Source organism: Dipodomys spectabilis, unplaced genomic scaffold (assembly GCF_019054845.1).
Source record: "Dipodomys spectabilis isolate Male_0828 unplaced genomic scaffold, ASM1905484v1 ptg000163l, whole genome shotgun sequence".
In the NCBI taxonomy this organism is placed as follows: Eukaryota; Metazoa; Chordata; class Mammalia; order Rodentia; family Heteromyidae; genus Dipodomys; species Dipodomys spectabilis.
Window position 1 is genome coordinate 12265587 of NW_024870840.1, and position 17219 is coordinate 12282805.

General features: G+C 39.4%; 1 protein-coding gene across 1 annotated transcript in view; it reads left to right on the top strand.

The window, feature by feature from the left end:
- The window catches only part of Ano4 (anoctamin 4), a 337519-nt gene that overhangs the window by 228641 nt on the left and 91659 nt on the right, over nt 1-17219 (top strand). The window contains exon 9 of the mRNA XM_042693158.1: nt 8761-8892. Coding sequence (XP_042549092.1) covers nt 8761-8892 — 132 coding nt within the window. The remainder of the gene's footprint in view (nt 1-8760; nt 8893-17219) is intronic.

Consider the following 17219-nt stretch of genomic DNA (forward strand, 5'->3'; position numbering starts at 1 on the left):
CTAACTGCAACTGGTGGAAAAAGGATGAGGATCTGGTGAATCAGAAGCAGTTAAGAGTTTACTACCATCTTGATAAGTTTTATGACAGAAGAAGAGGAAGAAAGGATGAGATATAGAGTAGGAGTCAAAAGAGGAAGGTAGAGAAGGCTGTGGACACACAAGATCCATCGTATGTTCTCTATTTGTGCAGAGGAGATGTTTTGAGTGAATAACAAAGCTTGGTAGATTCTTGTTTCCAGAGCTGGAAGAACTGCTTGGTAAATATGAATTTTAACCTGAAAAAGTTACTGCCTTTTAAAGTGCATAAATCACAGTCATGGAAGAAATTAGGCAGTAGAATATATTGGAAGTCCCAATTATGATTTGCAACTGAAAATAGTATTCTGAAAATAGTATGCACTGTGTACATGCCACTAGGCCTCACAGTCTGCTTGGCTTTTTCGTTTGTGGGTGACACTTTACCACTTGAGCCACATCTCCAATTCTGGCTTTTCTGCCTAGAATGGCTTCAAGCTGTGATTCTCAGATCTCAGCCTCCTGAGTAGCTAGGATCATGGGCATGAGCCACCCTCTCCCGTCATCTTCGATTTTTTTTGGTGTTATTTTTTCTTATTTTAACTATGCAGCATTCCATTTAGACAACATTGGACTGAAGGTGTGGTCTAATGTCCAAGGTGAATTTAAAATACAGCTAAGTAGAAAATTTTGTATCTGCTTTAATTCTGCATTTCATCTCAGAACAGGCCAATCCTAATAAAGAAGCATATCCACATTTCTGTAGTCAGTTCTGAGATTCAGGCTGAAGGACATGTCTTTAACTTGTGTTCCTGACAGTACCCTAGTAATGAAACATTCGACCTCAGCATTCTCAAATTCTCCTCTCATGCTGAATATAGCTGTTTAATTTAGCTTTTAATTTCTTCTATATAAATTATATTTAGTTTTATTAATCCAAGAAAGCATTCCTGTCCCCCACCTATGCACACCTGTCTTCTTTAAGGAGAAAATAAATTAATAAAAATTTCAAAAGGTCTTGAACAGTCAGGGAAATGAAACATTGTTTCTTAAATATCTTTATTTCAAAAAGTCACCCAGCTCACATAAAGTACACTCATGGAACTCAGATTCATATTTTTGAAAGAAATGGTTCTTTTTATTCGTGTGCTTGGTCTATTAAACACTACTTTGGATCTTATCTCTGAATAGGCTTACACAAGTATTAGAAATTACTTCCCCCATAAAAAAGGAGAATTTATCATCTTTCTTCTGCCTTTATTTATTTCCCATCACAAAACCGCACAAAAATAGTCTGAAGAAGATAAGTAACAAATCTGATTATTTGGGGTGGCCTGTAGCTAAACTCATTATTACTCATCTCTTTTCTCTCCACCCCAATCATAAGAATTTGGCCTGACTTTTTTCTCTGCGATACTTGGCAGGATGATAACTGGATTCTATTCCATTATATATTTCGTACATCACAGTCCTATCAGATTAGGATATCGGCAAAATGACAACACAGCTTTTATTTTCCCATCCCTATTTTAAAAAATTAATACCCATAAATGTTCCAAAGCCTTGAGATTCTTTTATAAAGTATTTAGGCTATGCCCCAAATAGAAATCCTGTGACCTAAAAGAATCAAATTAGTTTCCAAACATCTTTAATTTCTATCCAGGGAAAGGCTGCAAATACAGTGGACTTGGCTCTAAGGAAAGGAAAAAGAAATCCAAGCCTGTGTTGTCTGATAGCCAGATCAAGAGGGCTTTGTTTACTGCAGCCGAAGGCTCTGTGCTGCCTCCACTGGGGGAAAAATACCACCACCCTAAAGCTTATCTTGTTGGGTCCCTCTAGGACAAACCATGTCTGTCTGCCTTGTAATCCATTAGAAACATGATTCTAGAACATTCTGATCTGGGGGAAAACATGTCTCTAAAGTAGGCCTGTGATCATTTAATTCAATCTGATCAAGTTGTCATTGGTGCCTACTGCCCTTGGCTTTGGAGATGTTCCTCAATGAATGCCAAGTGGAGACTGTGTGCACAGGTAAACATCATAAGAATCAGGTCAGCATGGTGACAGCAAGGCCCTTTGCCTGTGGTCTTTTCTGATCATCACCATTCCAAAGGTGAATGGAATTATTTCTCCTTTACAGCCAAGGGAATAGAGAAATAAAGGGGTCAAGCTGAACCTTGGGAAACCGTGGCAAAAGTGACACATCTGTTCCCATTTTCTGGGCTGCCTTGCCAGCTCTTCCCAGATGTATTTCCTACAACCTCACCTGCCAAAAGAAACGTTGTGAGGGGAACCCAAACTTACCATCAGAATAACTTTCCATAAAAGGACTTCACCTATATTCTACATATTAATTTGACAAGTCAAGGCCAGAATTTCCCATGTGAATGACGTATCTTCTCTTCACTGATTTGCCCATGTAGTCTTTAAGAGATATTTTGCTCAGTAAATAGCATAAATAGAACAAACTGACAGTGTATCCAACCAAAATCAATGCTAAATCACTAAGCCAATACATTCTCTGCAGATGGAGACATTATTAAGTAAGCTTTACTCTTCTAAGAGCCCTGTAGCACACTTTCTGGTTAGTTTTGTGGCTTAAATATATGAAAGTAAATTTCACAATTGCCTGTTTAGGGATATTTATTAGATGTAACCTGGGATAAATGGCCTTAATACATAAGAGATCATCCTAGCTTTTGAATTTCTGCTGAGATGTGAGCTCTCTCCATGCGCATTCCTTATTACTGTCATCATCAATTTTCTTGTTTTGGTTTTTTCTTAGAACATGGTTGGTGCTCATTGTAGAGTGGTTGAATTTCAAAGAAGCAAATGTCAAAGAATAACAAGTTTAAAAGATGTCCTTCAGTCACTAAGGAAAAATATTCAAGAAATCCTATTTGACAGATAAGCAAGGATGAGAGTTAAGAGTACAATGATGATGATAGTAGTGTCTTGGGCATGTTGCATCATTTGTCCCTCCCAGTGTCCCCATGAACTCTTCTTCATTTCAGAAGTGAGAAACCTGAGCCATCACGGGGTCATGAATTTCTCCAAGCTGGCACAAATTGCCAGAACTGCCATCACCATGGTGCCCTGAGTCAGAATAACAGCAAAAGCAAGAAGAATAACAAGGCAGAAACAAATTCACAGGGATCAATCTAATCCATTTTTGACAGATGCCAAAGTCTGCTTGTTTAAGTTATGTAAAACTGGCCGTAGCTTTTCCAACCTGTATGATCATCATTTTCTTTATCCTTAAAGCCATTATTTAATTGAACCACTGGGGGCTTTATGGCATGATGAAAGAACTTGATATTCATCATTGTTTTGACCCTCATGCTGCCTTTAGTGACTGGCATTATCAGCTCAGAGAGGGTTAGTCACTTGCCCAGCATGTCACTCACAACTTGTCACCTATTCACTAGACTGTGACTCCATTTCTAGCTGACTCAAAAATCCATGCGTATGGAAAAAAACATTTTAGAATGATATTAGTATCCAAATCATCACCAACAAATATCTAAACAGAATATAAGCTGAGATTGGTGGCTCACACCTGAAATCCTAGCAGTCAGGAGGTTGAGATCTAATGATCATGGTTCAAAGCCAGCCCAGGCAGAAAAGTCCATGAGTCATTTATCCCCAGTTACCTGATAAAAAGCCAGATGTGGAGGTGTGGCTCAAACACTAGATCTCCAGTCTTAAGTGAAAAGAGCAAGTGAGAACATGAGGCCTGAGTTCAAGCACCTACTGGCATAAAACAGGATAAAAGCCTTGTCTAGGGTAATACTGGTATACGGCATCAGAATCCAGAATCCAGCTGGACTGATGCCTTCTAGCCTACTGACTTTTGTGTGATGTGTTTTCTTCTTTGTGTGGTTAAAGGAGATCCTCAGTAAGATCTGATGATGACACACAGAGACAGGAAAGTATTTGTGAAGATCAGTCCAGAGGTACGCCCATTCATCCTGTCCCCGCTACAAAGGATGTAGGCTCTTGTTCTTAGAGTCTCTTATTTGAGAAGTGGGAACACACTGGTTCATTGGCAGACTTAGTACCATGGGAGCTTGACTAAACATGGCCAATCCTTTAGATAGGAGAAGATTGTTTTAAGAATTGTATCAGTGGCCTGTTTCGGTCAGAACATGTTACCACAAACCAAACTGTACAAAATAGCACACGTTGATTGTCCTGTTTCTGTAATTCAAAAGTCCTGGGGAGAGGACTTTACTGATCTCCATGCTCAAAGTCTTCCAAGACTGAAATCAAGGTTTTTGTCAACTGTGCACTATAATCTGGAAACTTTTGGAGAGAATTTGCTTCTGAGTTCATTCTGTTTGCGGACTATTTCAGCTCATCATCATTATTATTGTTGTTGTTGTTGTTATCTTCAAGTAGCTGTACAGAGGAGTTGCCATTGAACAGATCAGTTTATAAATATAATATATCCTGATCAATATGTCACCCATTTTAACATTCTTACCCATTCCTCCCTTATGCACCCTGACCCTTGCTCTTCTTAATTTTCTAGGGTATATATTAATTCTTGACTGCATCCTCCCCCTCTTCCCCTCTTCATTCGTGTATCCCTTTCCCCCTTGATCACCCACTCTTTTCAGGTGTCGGCTTCCTGGTGTTTATTTTCTTGAACTCTTGACTTTGCCTTTCTAAGGAATTGCGCTGTTTGAGTTCTCTCTTGAATCTACCATATTTCAATTAATACATTCACATGCGTTTGTACCTAAGGTATTTACTTGCAGGTTTACGAGCTAAATCTAGCTTTCACATATAGGGAAAACACGCATCCTTTGCCTCCCTGGGACTGACCTACTTATTTAACATAAATTTTTCCAGGTCTTTCCATTTCTTTACAAGTGGTACAATGTTATTCTTTATAACAGATGAATAAAATTCCATTGGGTATACATATTGGCTATTTGGTTGAAAGCCGTTCTCAGCTTCTAGCTACTACATTCCCTGGCTTCTTGATCTTCTCATCTTCAAAACCAGCCATAGCCTAACTGATCAAATCCTTGCTCCCTACTCTCAATCTCTCTGACCTTCCCTTCTGCCACATTTCTCCTGACCCCAATCAACGAAAGCTCTTTGCTTTTAGAAGACCTATCTGGCTAAATAAGGACCCATCTGAGTAACCCAGGATGTGTTCCCATCCCTTGTGCTATTCATGAGTTCCAGGTGTTAGAGGCTGGATGTATTTGTGAGGACAATCTGCTGCTGGCTGTGTCTGAGCATGTGCATGTCTGTCACTGTAAAAAGCCTCATTCATGGACAGGCAGGTGTGATGGAGCCTGAAGGAATCATGCTTGCTTCTCCCCCATCCATTTTGGTTCCCCAGTGAAGGTCAGTCAACCCAGCAGTTTTATTTTCAAGATTTCTAAAAAATGTCTTTCTTCACTACGGTGTTTTCAAAACTTCAGGTCTGCTTTCCGTCACTTTCACATTAGGGCCCTGTGGCCGTTGAGAAATTATTACTATTACTTGCTATTTACCTGGCAGCTTCTTCAAAGCATTTCATTGCCCCGTCTTTTATGATATGCCAGCCGCGCTGTCAGTCAGGAAGATGATGCCGAAAATGATGGCACTTATTACTGTAACCCCATTTTGTATCTCTGGAAAACAAGGCCCACGAAGGCAACTGGCTGTGCTGATAAGCAAGTTCTAGGCACTCCAGTGACAATCTCAGCGTCTTTTTTGCCACGTCAAGTAGCCTCTTGTTTCCTTCTTACTTCCTGCTTTTCCCTTTCATTTTTCAATTAATCATTTTCACTACACTATTCTCTCTCTTCACCATTTCTACAATATCATTCAAATTGTGGTGCCACAGCTAGCTGCTAAAATCTGCCACTTCATCCCCACTGAGTACTTATGCTCAATTTTTTTTAACAGCCGTGTTTGTTTTTTTATCCACGCTGAGCACTGTGCCCAGCTGGATTGAATTCATAGTCATTGCACGCAGAGCCCAGTTTCTGCAAAGTGTAATCCGATTAGTGCTGCAGACTGGAGATGTGTGGGAGGTAAAAGCTCTATTATAAAAAACCTTTGGGCCAATGTCCTCTTTCTTGAGTGAGTTTTAAGGCAATCAGATGAAATAATGCCAAGAGCTATAGGGAAGGCCACCAGCTTAATATGGAAAAATAGAACTTATGAGTTCATTTAGAGATGAAATCATTGAATTTAGACAACTGATCAGGGTGGAGAAAACACAACTACATTTGAGTTGAAAAGCAAAAGGAAATGTTTTAAAAAAGAGCTGGTGGCTCAAATTTTTATTTTTATATTTTTTGAGAAAGGGAAAAATTAAGTAACTAAAGTCAGAACTTACTGTATGTGAGACATTGCCTTTAAGATTTTAGGTGTGTGTTAATCAGTTCTTTATCCCAACTCTGTGATCTGAGTGTCTTCTTCATTCCTTTTTTACAGATGAGGAAAATTGAAGCATGGCAGTTAGGTGCCTTGCCCAAAGTCCCACTGCAAATATTAGATTCTAGTTACTCCATCCTCAGAGTTTATGTTCTTAACCACTGCCATGCTTCATGCTCCTTCTCTGAAGCCCAGCATCTATGTTTTAAGTATCTCTAAAAATATGGTCAGGGCAGGAGAAGGACCAGGGAGGGAAAGTATGGAGTAGAAGGGAACTTTTTCTCTTTCTTGGGGCTTTGGACTCTTTCAATCTGCTGTTATTTTCTGGCTTCATGAACCTGAGTAGAATCTTCGCTTGCTCTATATCTAAAGATGAGAGAGTAGAGTGGATCTTTGAGAGGAGGGGTCCAAAGAGGCTGTGAGATTCTTTCCAGTTGGAAGTTTCAGGGATTCTGAGAAGGACAGCCACTGCCAAGTAGAGTTAAGATCCTGCTGAGGCTTGAATAATGCTGAGAACAAAGGAAGTGATAACAAAGGCACTTACATTTTTCTATATCAGGTCAGATTGGCTGGGCTAAGGAATGCCCAGATAGTTAGAAATGCCCAGGTAGTTATTTGGGGCTGTATCTAAGAAAGTGTTTCCAGAAGAAATTAGCTGAATTAGTTGAATTGATAGACTTGAGTAAAGAAGTTGACTGTCACAAATAGCCAATATCTAATCCATTTGAAGGATTGTATATGACCAAAAAAGTGGAAGAAGTTCTCTGCTTGGGTTGGTACATCCACTGCCTCATGCCCTCAGAGATCAGTTCCACTGGATATCTGGCCTTCCAGCTCAGGTGAGGATTTACATAACTGACTCACCAATTATGGAAGCTATGGAGACAATTCTAGAGATTCTGCCTGTGAGGTACAACCTACAAGCAGGAGAGCTACGATATGGAATGATCTAAGTCTCAATCCAAGTATTGAAGCCTGAGAACCAGTACTACTGATGTGTTAAGGGCAGGAGAAGATAAATCCCAGCTTAAATAGAAGGGAAATTCATCCTTCACCATTTGCTTCTGTTCATGCCCTTAACATATTGAATGGTGTTTACCCCACACTGATAACCCCTAACATTTTTCTCAGTCTACCCATTCAAATCCTAATCTCTTCTGGAAGCATGCTTAGAGACAAAACTAGAATAAATTCCTACCAGCTATCTGGGCACCCTTTAGTCCAGTCAAATTGAAATGTAAAGCTAGCTGTCACATTCACTGAAAATAATACATTGTCATGTACATTTTAAATTAGAACGAATGAAATCTGACTGAATTCTATGTGTTCTCAGTTAATAACAGACTGAGAAAGCATTTGAGATGTTTTCTTCTCCAGAAGAATTTGTTTCTTCTTTATCTTCAACACAATCCCTATCTTCAGCTATACAGTGATCCCCAAAGTCAGTAATCCAAAAATCTGCATTTGGGTCATGGCTTTAGAAGTGCCAGGGAACTTTGAGATGGATTATCACCCATTAGGACTCCCTTTGCAATGTGTGAAATGAGTGTGTGGTACTTGTTCAAGTCTACCTCACATACCTGTGGTGGCATAGTCATGAAAACGTCTAGTATGGTTTTTGGTCCTTGTAATGGTTTGCTGTGGTCAATGGTTGAGACCTGGTCATTTGGAAGCCAGAAGTGTACAAGTCAGTAGGACTGAGGGAATGAGGACATAGTTAATGAAGAAAATGTAACTTCTAAACTATGTCTCCAACACCGTTGATGCTTCCCTTGGCTAAACAATCTGTACACACTGGACAGAGTATCACCAGTGTCACGAGTACCCTGAACCATGAGAACCATGGTCAAAGCTAAAGTTCCAGTTTTCCACTAAGAGGCTGCTCCGGAAAGGTGTGAGGCAGGAAGCAAAGCATAGATCCAGGTTCACTGTGGATACTCAGTCCAGTAGGGCAGGCTGTTGGCTTCACACTCAAAAGTTAATTCTGGCTAGAGCTCTGTTCTAACCTCAAAGGTTTTCCAAACCAGAAATTAACTCCCTGGACCTACAGAATATAAGGAGTTAAGGCCTCAGCCACTTTGTTTAAGGGCGTTCCTTTCAGAGCCACGCAGCCCTGTCATTTATTGTCATGTGGGTGAACATAGGCCTCGTGCCAGCTATTTCACAGATGATAATATTGAGGTCACTTGGTGAAACTGAAACAACACTGGGGTTCAACTCTCTAAGGGGTCTACCATGAGGACAGAGGGGGTACCTGATGGGTGTGGTCTCATTATTATGACTCTGTGGAGATGTCTCTCCTGTGTTTTAGGGTGATGCTGACATGCTGTACCCTTTGATCTTGCCTTCCCTGTACCACAGGATCGATAAACAAATAAGCAGGTTTCGGAGATGGTTACCTAAGAAGCCAATGAGGCTGGACAAGGAGACACTGCCAGACCTGGAGGAGAATGACTGCTACACTGCCCCTTTCAGCCAGCAAAGGATCCATCAGTGAGTGTTTCACGATAAAGCCCCTCACCTTACAAAGGATATGCGGCCTGGAAGAACTTTGTCCTTTAGAACAAACTGTGTATTATTACCCTTCTTCCTAAATGTCTTGAGTTTCAATGCAGACAGGGGAAGTTTAGTGTCTTTACAGTTTCTACATCTCAGTGGCTTAACAATGACACTTCTCCTTCATTTCGGTGTCTGCTAGAGGATCTTCTCCATGGTGATTCAGAGACTTGGGCTCCTCTATTTTGTGGCCCAGACAGGAAAGTGGCTCATACCTTTCCTTATTCAAAAGAAGGGGTTATTTTGTTTGTTTCTTTTTCATCTCAGTTTGCCACTCCGGTTTCTCCTCCTCTAGCAACTCACCAAGCTGTCCCAGGAAAAGCCCTCTCACCACGCAGCTCACTTACTGACTCATCTATCAGTTTCAGAACAGAGATTTGTCACTTTTGACATATGGGCAGAAAAAAAAAGGTTGGCTAAGTAACTGAGCCTGCGAAGAATGGCAAAAGTGAAAGAGAATCTACTCTTGATGCTCTGGAAACGACAAGGAATGATTTGGTAGTAGGCAGGGTAGGTGGTGGGAGAGAAAAACATGCCAGCGATTGCAAACAACCAAGAAAAACAGCCTCCCAAAGGGGGACATAAATCAGGTCAGTCCAGCCTTATACTCAGTCAGACTAGGAATTCTTGGCCTTTTCTGCTCCAGTCTGAGTGACTGATTCAGTAAAGATGATTTACCTGATGGATGGAAAGAGATGACAGACTTAAAAAAAAATAGGTTGCCAATTTTGAGGAAAAAATAAACCAAATGGTAGTTGTCAGAAAGTTGCAAGGAATGCAAGATAGGCATATGTTTTATCAGCAGAAAATCAACTAAACTTCAAGGGCAAACAGGAGAAGAAAAATGAAAGAATAGATACTATGCATCAACATGTATGAGCTTAGGGAGATTGATCCAAAGCAAGGGAGTAACTCTGGAAGCTTCTGGAACAGCCTAAATTTGGATCCCCATGGATTCCAATACAACCAAATTGCATGAACATTTAATATATGAAACTCCTATACCAGAAAATATAAAACAAGAGTTATTCGATGCTAATTCGAAGATTGGGATCTATGAGTATTTTCTGGAGGTAAAAAAATAGGAGAAAGTTAGATGTTACCATGCTTACTTTAAATGCTTGCCATGATGGTATTGTTGATTTTCAAAGTTTTTTTAGACAAGTAATTGTGTTTTGAGTACTTCTAGAGTGGACTCTGGTTTAAAGAAGGATTTTATCTTTGCTTCTCACCTGATAGAATGTCTCATACAGTGTAGGCAGATCTGAACATTTTATAATGATTGATAGATGGATCTTAATTAGGTAGCTGGATGGATGGGTAAATTGATGGATTTGGATAATGGATACATGGATGGATAGGTGGCTAGATTAACAGGTAGATTAACACGTGGATAAATGGATGGATGATCAATGATGGATGGATGGATGGACTAGCAAAGTATATAATATACTGGAGTTTTGTTTCAAAGAAGCATTGCAAAATGTAATTAGGCATCCTACCACTCCTCTTCATGTCAATAACATCCCTAGTATCATTGTTTTAGAACAGTACTTCTCACCATGGTTATAGAAGTTAGAAAGCATTGGAGTACACATCAGGATTTCTTCAGATTAGAAATGAAAATAATATTTTTAAAGTTTTTTAAACTTTACATAACAACTGAAAGATAAGGGACTGGAGACATCTGACTACCTTTCTCACATAGTTAAGAAGACCTTATGATGTTCGTGAGTATTACTGAAAAATTGATGAGTTCGATGTCATAATTCAACATCTACTTCTTACTAGGCATTATCTTGGTACAGAGCATACGAAGATAAATAAGAAACAATAGATAATAGACAGATTCCAGCCTAATGATGCAGACTGCCTTAAGAATTATAAACAATATGATGGCTATGACTTCAAAGATGGATTAGTGCTAGAGACTAGTGCTTTGTGATCACTAGTTCAATGGCACTTAATCACAAAGAAGGTTCTAGAAGGATAAAATCTGCCCAGGTAGGTAAGAGATAAGAGATATCTTCAAAGAACTATCCATGAAAAAACAAATGCAGAAAACAGGATGATGTGTTCAAGAAACAAGTAGTATTCTGTGAATATTTCTGTGAATAGGGTTACGGGGTCTGAAGAGGAGCTAGCATTATTGTTTGAAAAAGGAGACTTATCAGTAGAAAGTGAGATTTTAAGACAGGACAAGACAGCTGGGACATAGAAAGGACGGGACAGGATATCTGATACAAAGAAAACCTAAGAAGCAGATCTCAGTGGGAGATGTAGCTCAGCATTAGTTCTGTCGTGCATATAGGATATGAAAAATTAAATTAATATCTGGAATGTTATAAGCAATAGGAATTTCATTCTGTTTGAAGATCATCATACCACCTGTTCCATCCTTTTGATTTGTGTATGGAAATTAGAAGTGAAGAACGTTGGCTGTCAAACAATTCTTGGCATAATCAGAAAACAGAATCCCTAAGGCAACGTCAAGGATGATATTAACGAGTTTAATTTAATCACCAGTGGCCACTTTAAAAGCTCTGAGAGTTGCAACATGATATTTCCCAAAGAGCTTAAAAGTCTGCTGAGACTTCTTGGCTTTACAGAGTGTTTCATACTGGGTTTGTGTTGAAATAAAAAAGAATGATAGAAATTTAAGGGTGGTGGCAGATATGAATGTAGTAAAGAAAATAGATCTGATTATTCAACAAATGAAATTTGATATCCCAATATTTTTATATCTTTCAAATCTGTTCTGAAATGATACTATGGATTATTAACAATAAGCCATATTATAAACCATAAGCCATAGGATTATAGCAGCATTATTGTTAATAATGTACTACAGATTGGTGTCAGAGGGCACCAGAACTTCCTTCTCCTACCCAACTTAAGACATTTTTGTGTTCTGTTGAACAACTTTTCGTTACTCTTCTTCCCCACTACTCTTCCAGTCTTCAGTGATCAGTGGCCACCATTTTTCTCTCAACTCCCTTGAAATTGACATTTTTAGATTCCACCTATGAGTGTAGTCATGGAGCATTTGATCCTTTAGAATTCAACTCCAAAGACTTCGCAGGAAAGCCTTCCTGACTCTCTCCCTCTCGCTAATCCTTCCAATGACCAGGTCTCTCTGTTCTACATTCTTCACAGCACCTTCCTGCATAACATTTTTCACATTTGAGATTTCATATTTTCACATTTGAGATTTCATATTTTCACATTTGAGATTTCATATTTAGTTCAGTGTTATAGGAGTAATCCATGTCACTTTGGGTAAAGTGTGCACTCAATAGAAGCCTAAGACATGTCTGGTTTTGCTCATAATCTTTTCTTTTTTAGAGTTTATAGTCACCATGTTTTTTATCAACTTTTAAAAAATATATAATGTTATTATTAAGTTGTGGAGTTTACAGAGGTGTGACAATGCTGTAAGTCAGATAGTGAGTACAGTTCTTTTAGACAATGCTACCCTTCCTTTGCTTTCCCTGAGTGTCCCTCTCCTGTCCCTGCTTCAAGTTGCATAGTTCATTTATTCAGAGCATATATTGAATACCATGACTGCATTTGTTCACACCTTCTTCCCTCCATTTCTGTGCCCTCTCTTTTTCCGCCATATCAAGGAAGTTGCTGTAGGTCACACACTCAGGCTAGATGACCTGCCTATCCTCTGCCTAACCCCTCCTTGTAGTGGCTTAACTCTAGAAATTGGTTTATTCTTCACATCCTTGTCTAATGTATATCCACATCAGCCAGTAATGGACATTGGTCATTCAAATACCTGGACTCTCTCTAGTCAGTCATTCTGAGGTCCCCTAGGTTCCTTCTAGACAACAGAAGAGAGAGGTAGACAAAATGTTAGAAGCTTTCATCTTAATGGGTCAGAGTTAGAAGCAATGTACAGTACTTTCTCTAATAGTATGTAAGCCAGAACTCAGTCACACATATACTCCTGACTAAAAAACATCCATCCTTATCTCTATCTCTATTTCTATATACTGAGAGAACTCACTTACCTCTTATACTCAGGAAGAAAAGAGGGAAAAATGCTTGCTGAACAAGTAGACAGTGGTAGAACAAAAATTCCAGTTTAGGAAAAGAGGCTTCAGATTCCATACTCTTAAAAATTCTGTTTTACAGTAGTATTGTTCATCCTCCTTACTACTAATAGTTGAGGCTTAATAACTTTTGTTGTGGGGAGATTTTCTGGGTCTCCAAGAATTGCTCCTGGTGGTGATGGTAGTTTGGGTTCAAAATTACACCCAGTTCCACTGCCTTGAGAACTCTTGCCACATGTCTTTTATTATGTGACCACTTTTCAGGCAGGACAACCATTCTCTGTGATAAATTAAGCCCTAGTTGAATCTGATGACTATGACTGACAAGTCCATTTAAGCATTAATTTATCCCTATTCACCTTCTTCCTTCAGAGATTGCCTGGCTGAAGCATCACTGCCTTTCATTCTCAAAGTGGCATTGGCACAAAACATCCTTGAGGCAATCCCATTTGAAGGTCAATACCCACAACACAAGTTTGGGCTGCTGGTGGAGAGAAAGAAAAGAAAGTATAGAAGACAGTCAGGAAACTTTTTTTATAGTAGATTTGTAGGATATTCTTTCAGGAAATCAGTTTTGAATTGCCTTTCAGAAAAATGTGCTAGATACAAACAAACAGGAACATTTTTCTTCTTTTTTCATGTATGTGCCAGTCGTTGGGAATGAGCAATTTCTGCACTTCAGGGTTACACATGCACACATTAAACTCTGTGAGGGTACAAGTGAGAATGATGAAGGTTGCAGAGATTGAGTGGCTTGCTCAAGGTTTCTCTGGACAATGTTAGGGAATAGGACTGACATGTCTTTTCTCCACAATGCCATATGAGAGGAGCCCAAGTATAATTTCCAGCCACATTAAACTAGGAGTGAAAAAGGCATTACTTAGACTTTGGAATTTATTGCTAAAGTATTTGAGGTACATTAAAGAGACTAGTAAAATAAGTTGTAAAATAGAAGTAAATATTCTGAATTGTGGAGAACATAATTTACAGTATGTATTCAAGTTTAGGGAAATGTTAGGGTCAGATGTTCTGCTCTTAGTGACCTACATATCTAAAATATAGATATCAGCCAAGCACTGGTCGATCACACCTGTAATCCTAGCTACTCAGAAGACTGAGATCTGAGGATCAAGCTTCAAAGCCAGCCTGGGAAGGAAAGTCTGTGAGACTCTTATCTCCAATGAACCACCAACAGAAATGGAGCTGTGGCTCAAAGTGGTAGAGCACTAACCTATAGTGCAAAAGCTAAGGGACAGTGTCTAAGCCCTGGGTTAAAGACCCAGGTCTAATGTGCGTATGTACACATATATGCATATGTGTGTGTGTGTGTGTGTGTGTGTGTGTGTGTGTGTGAGAGAGAGAGAGAGAGAGAGAGAGAGAGAGATGATAGATGATAGATAGACACTTTTGGAGGGTCCTTATTCTGCTAAACACAGCTAAATAAGTTAGCTAAACCACACATTTATAAAGGTCTTAGAGATAGCTTTGACAGGGGAAAAAGAAGAAAGAAAGGAAAAAAAGGAAGAAAGGGAGATGTGACTACAAGATTTAGAGACAGTAAGAAAAAAAATGACATACTCAAAAGATTTAGACTAGAACCCAACACACAGAAATACATAAATAGCTATTACTATTGTTGATGTTATTGATGATGATGATGATGATGATGATGAAGATGATGACGATGATGATGATAATAATAATTGCTACCTCTACCATGAGCCAGGATTACACCTAGAGAATCTTGGGAGAGTTTCTGCCTGAACTGAAATAACACCATTTTTTAAAAAATGAAATGTTACTCCATGTACCAGATACATTGCTGCTTCCCATGTATTTATTAGTAACATATCCCTAGTTATTTTTAAACCTTTTCAGCAAAGAAATCTAAAATACTGATACTTCTGGCTGGTACCTTTTATTTCAGTCATTTGGAGTTTTTCTGTTATATTCACTGATCTAAAGGTCTTTAGAGAATCCTTTAGGCAAAGAGATACCAAGATTGATTTAGGAAGGATTAATGTTCTTTTAGTGTCCTAGATGACTTAGAACAATCCCAGTATGCTTGTTTTACAGCAATTACTTATTGGCATTAGAATCTTCCATATTGAGGCTATTTGTATTGATCTGTAGAGTCAGGGGAAACATATCTATGTTCTAACAAGTTTTAAACTGGAATGAAAATGAATCATGAAACCTGAGATTTGCGCTTCTGAAGGGACAGAGAAGCCACCTAATTATGTGGGAAAAGCAACCCTTTAGGGAGGGGTATGGATATTCAGTGGTCAAGTGCATTATCTTAATATTTGCATGGTCATCTTTTATAGATAATTTGAAAAGACTTTATTCATCTTTAAGTAATTTTTCTAGCTGAGCGTGCTGGAACATGACTATAATCCCAGAATTTGGGAAAATTGAAAGTTTGAGATTAGCTTGTACTACTTAGAGAGTTCAGAGGTCAATTTGATGTAGCTTAGTGCCCTGTTGCAAGGCCCTGGGTTAGAGCCCAGCCCTGCAGATAATATCTGCAGAAGATAAACCTAATTCTTCTTTTTCCCATTTCTTCACCCTCAGTACTACACTTAAACCATCACACTATCACACCATTAGTTGTCTTCTGTTTTTCTTTTTTTGTAATGCCAGCCCTGGGGCTTGATCTCTGGGCCTGGGTGTTGTCCCTGAACTTTTTTGCTCAAGGATAGCACTCTACCACTTAAGCCACAGTTCTTTTTTAGTAGTTAATTGGGGATAACCATCTCATAGACTTTCCTGCCTGGGCTACCTTTGAATCGAGATCCTCAGATTTCAGCCTCCTGGGTAGGTAGTATTACAGGTGTGAGCCACCAACATCAGGCTCACACCATTAGTTTTGTTTAAGATATCACTACCACATGTTGACTGACCTTAACTCCATCCTCCTCCTCACTGCCCAGCATCCCCAACAAATCCTTTCCATCTTCCCTCCTCCTTTCTACCCTCACTGACATTGCCTGAGTGGCAGTGACCATCAATGTTTACATGAACAATTAATAATAGGCTCTAGCCTCGCTGTGGGATCCATTCACTGTAGGTATCTGGCCAGTGATTTGCATAACCTCACCCACTGGGTCACTGAGAACAATTTATAGCCATGGAATAGCCAGCAGAGTGAGGGTAGAATTCCAACTTTCCCTTGTCCTACTGGCCTTTTGTTTTCAGTATTGAATAATAGAAAATATGGGAAGTGGTGCTGTGGCTCAAGTGGTAGAGCGCTCACCTTGAGCTGAAGAGCGCAGGGACAGCGCCCAAGCCCAGAGTTCAAGCCCCACGACCAACAACAACAACAACAAAAAAGAAAATATAAATGTAGTAATATAAATGTAGCTTCCTTGCTTAAGTGCTTCAGCAACTCCCTAGGGCCTGCGGGATAAAGCTGAAACTCCTTAGCATGGTTCACAAAACTACCTTTTCAGCTTCTTCTCCTCTCCCCTGGCCTTCTGAGCTGGATGTTCCTACAACACAGAAATAGAGGTTGCCTGAATTATTCCTTCTTCCTAAGGGACTTTCTTTCCTGTCACTCTGGTGAAGTCAGCAACAAATTTAGGGGTGGTCTTCTTGACGAAATGTTTTATATCTCATGTAGACAGCTTTAGATTTCTGGACTCATTAGCTTTTGTAAATGCTTTAATGCTTTCCCTGGGACCCTGATATATTTATTATACCACAGTGATTATTTCTATGTCTGAGGTCCCGCACAAATCACAGTTCGGCAGCTAGAAGTAATTAGAAGGGAATTCTAGTCTTTATTTCCATTCCTCAAAGGACACAAAGGGAAGCTTGTCCTCAGTAATTATCACTCTTACTTCTTGCTCGCACACTTAGCCTTCTACCCCTGACAAAAGTGTTCTTCCTCTACCCCATCCTTTTCTTTCTTCTTGTTGTATTGCTTTTCCCCAACCCACAAATCTCATCCCTCTCTCCTATCACTTTATTGTCTAGATTGACATAACATCTCAAAAATAAAATCCATTTTGTGGCAGAAGTTCCAGGATTATCTTTGTTAAGTTAGAGACGGTGCCAGTCAGATTCTGTTGGCTCTGTTGCCGGAACTAGCAACCCTCAAATCTGGGTTTATTTCTTCTTCACTGAATCCATTGAGGTCCATTACATGCCTTCTTTATCATGAGACCTAGCAAAAGAAGCAGTCTGTGTCTAGGACATATG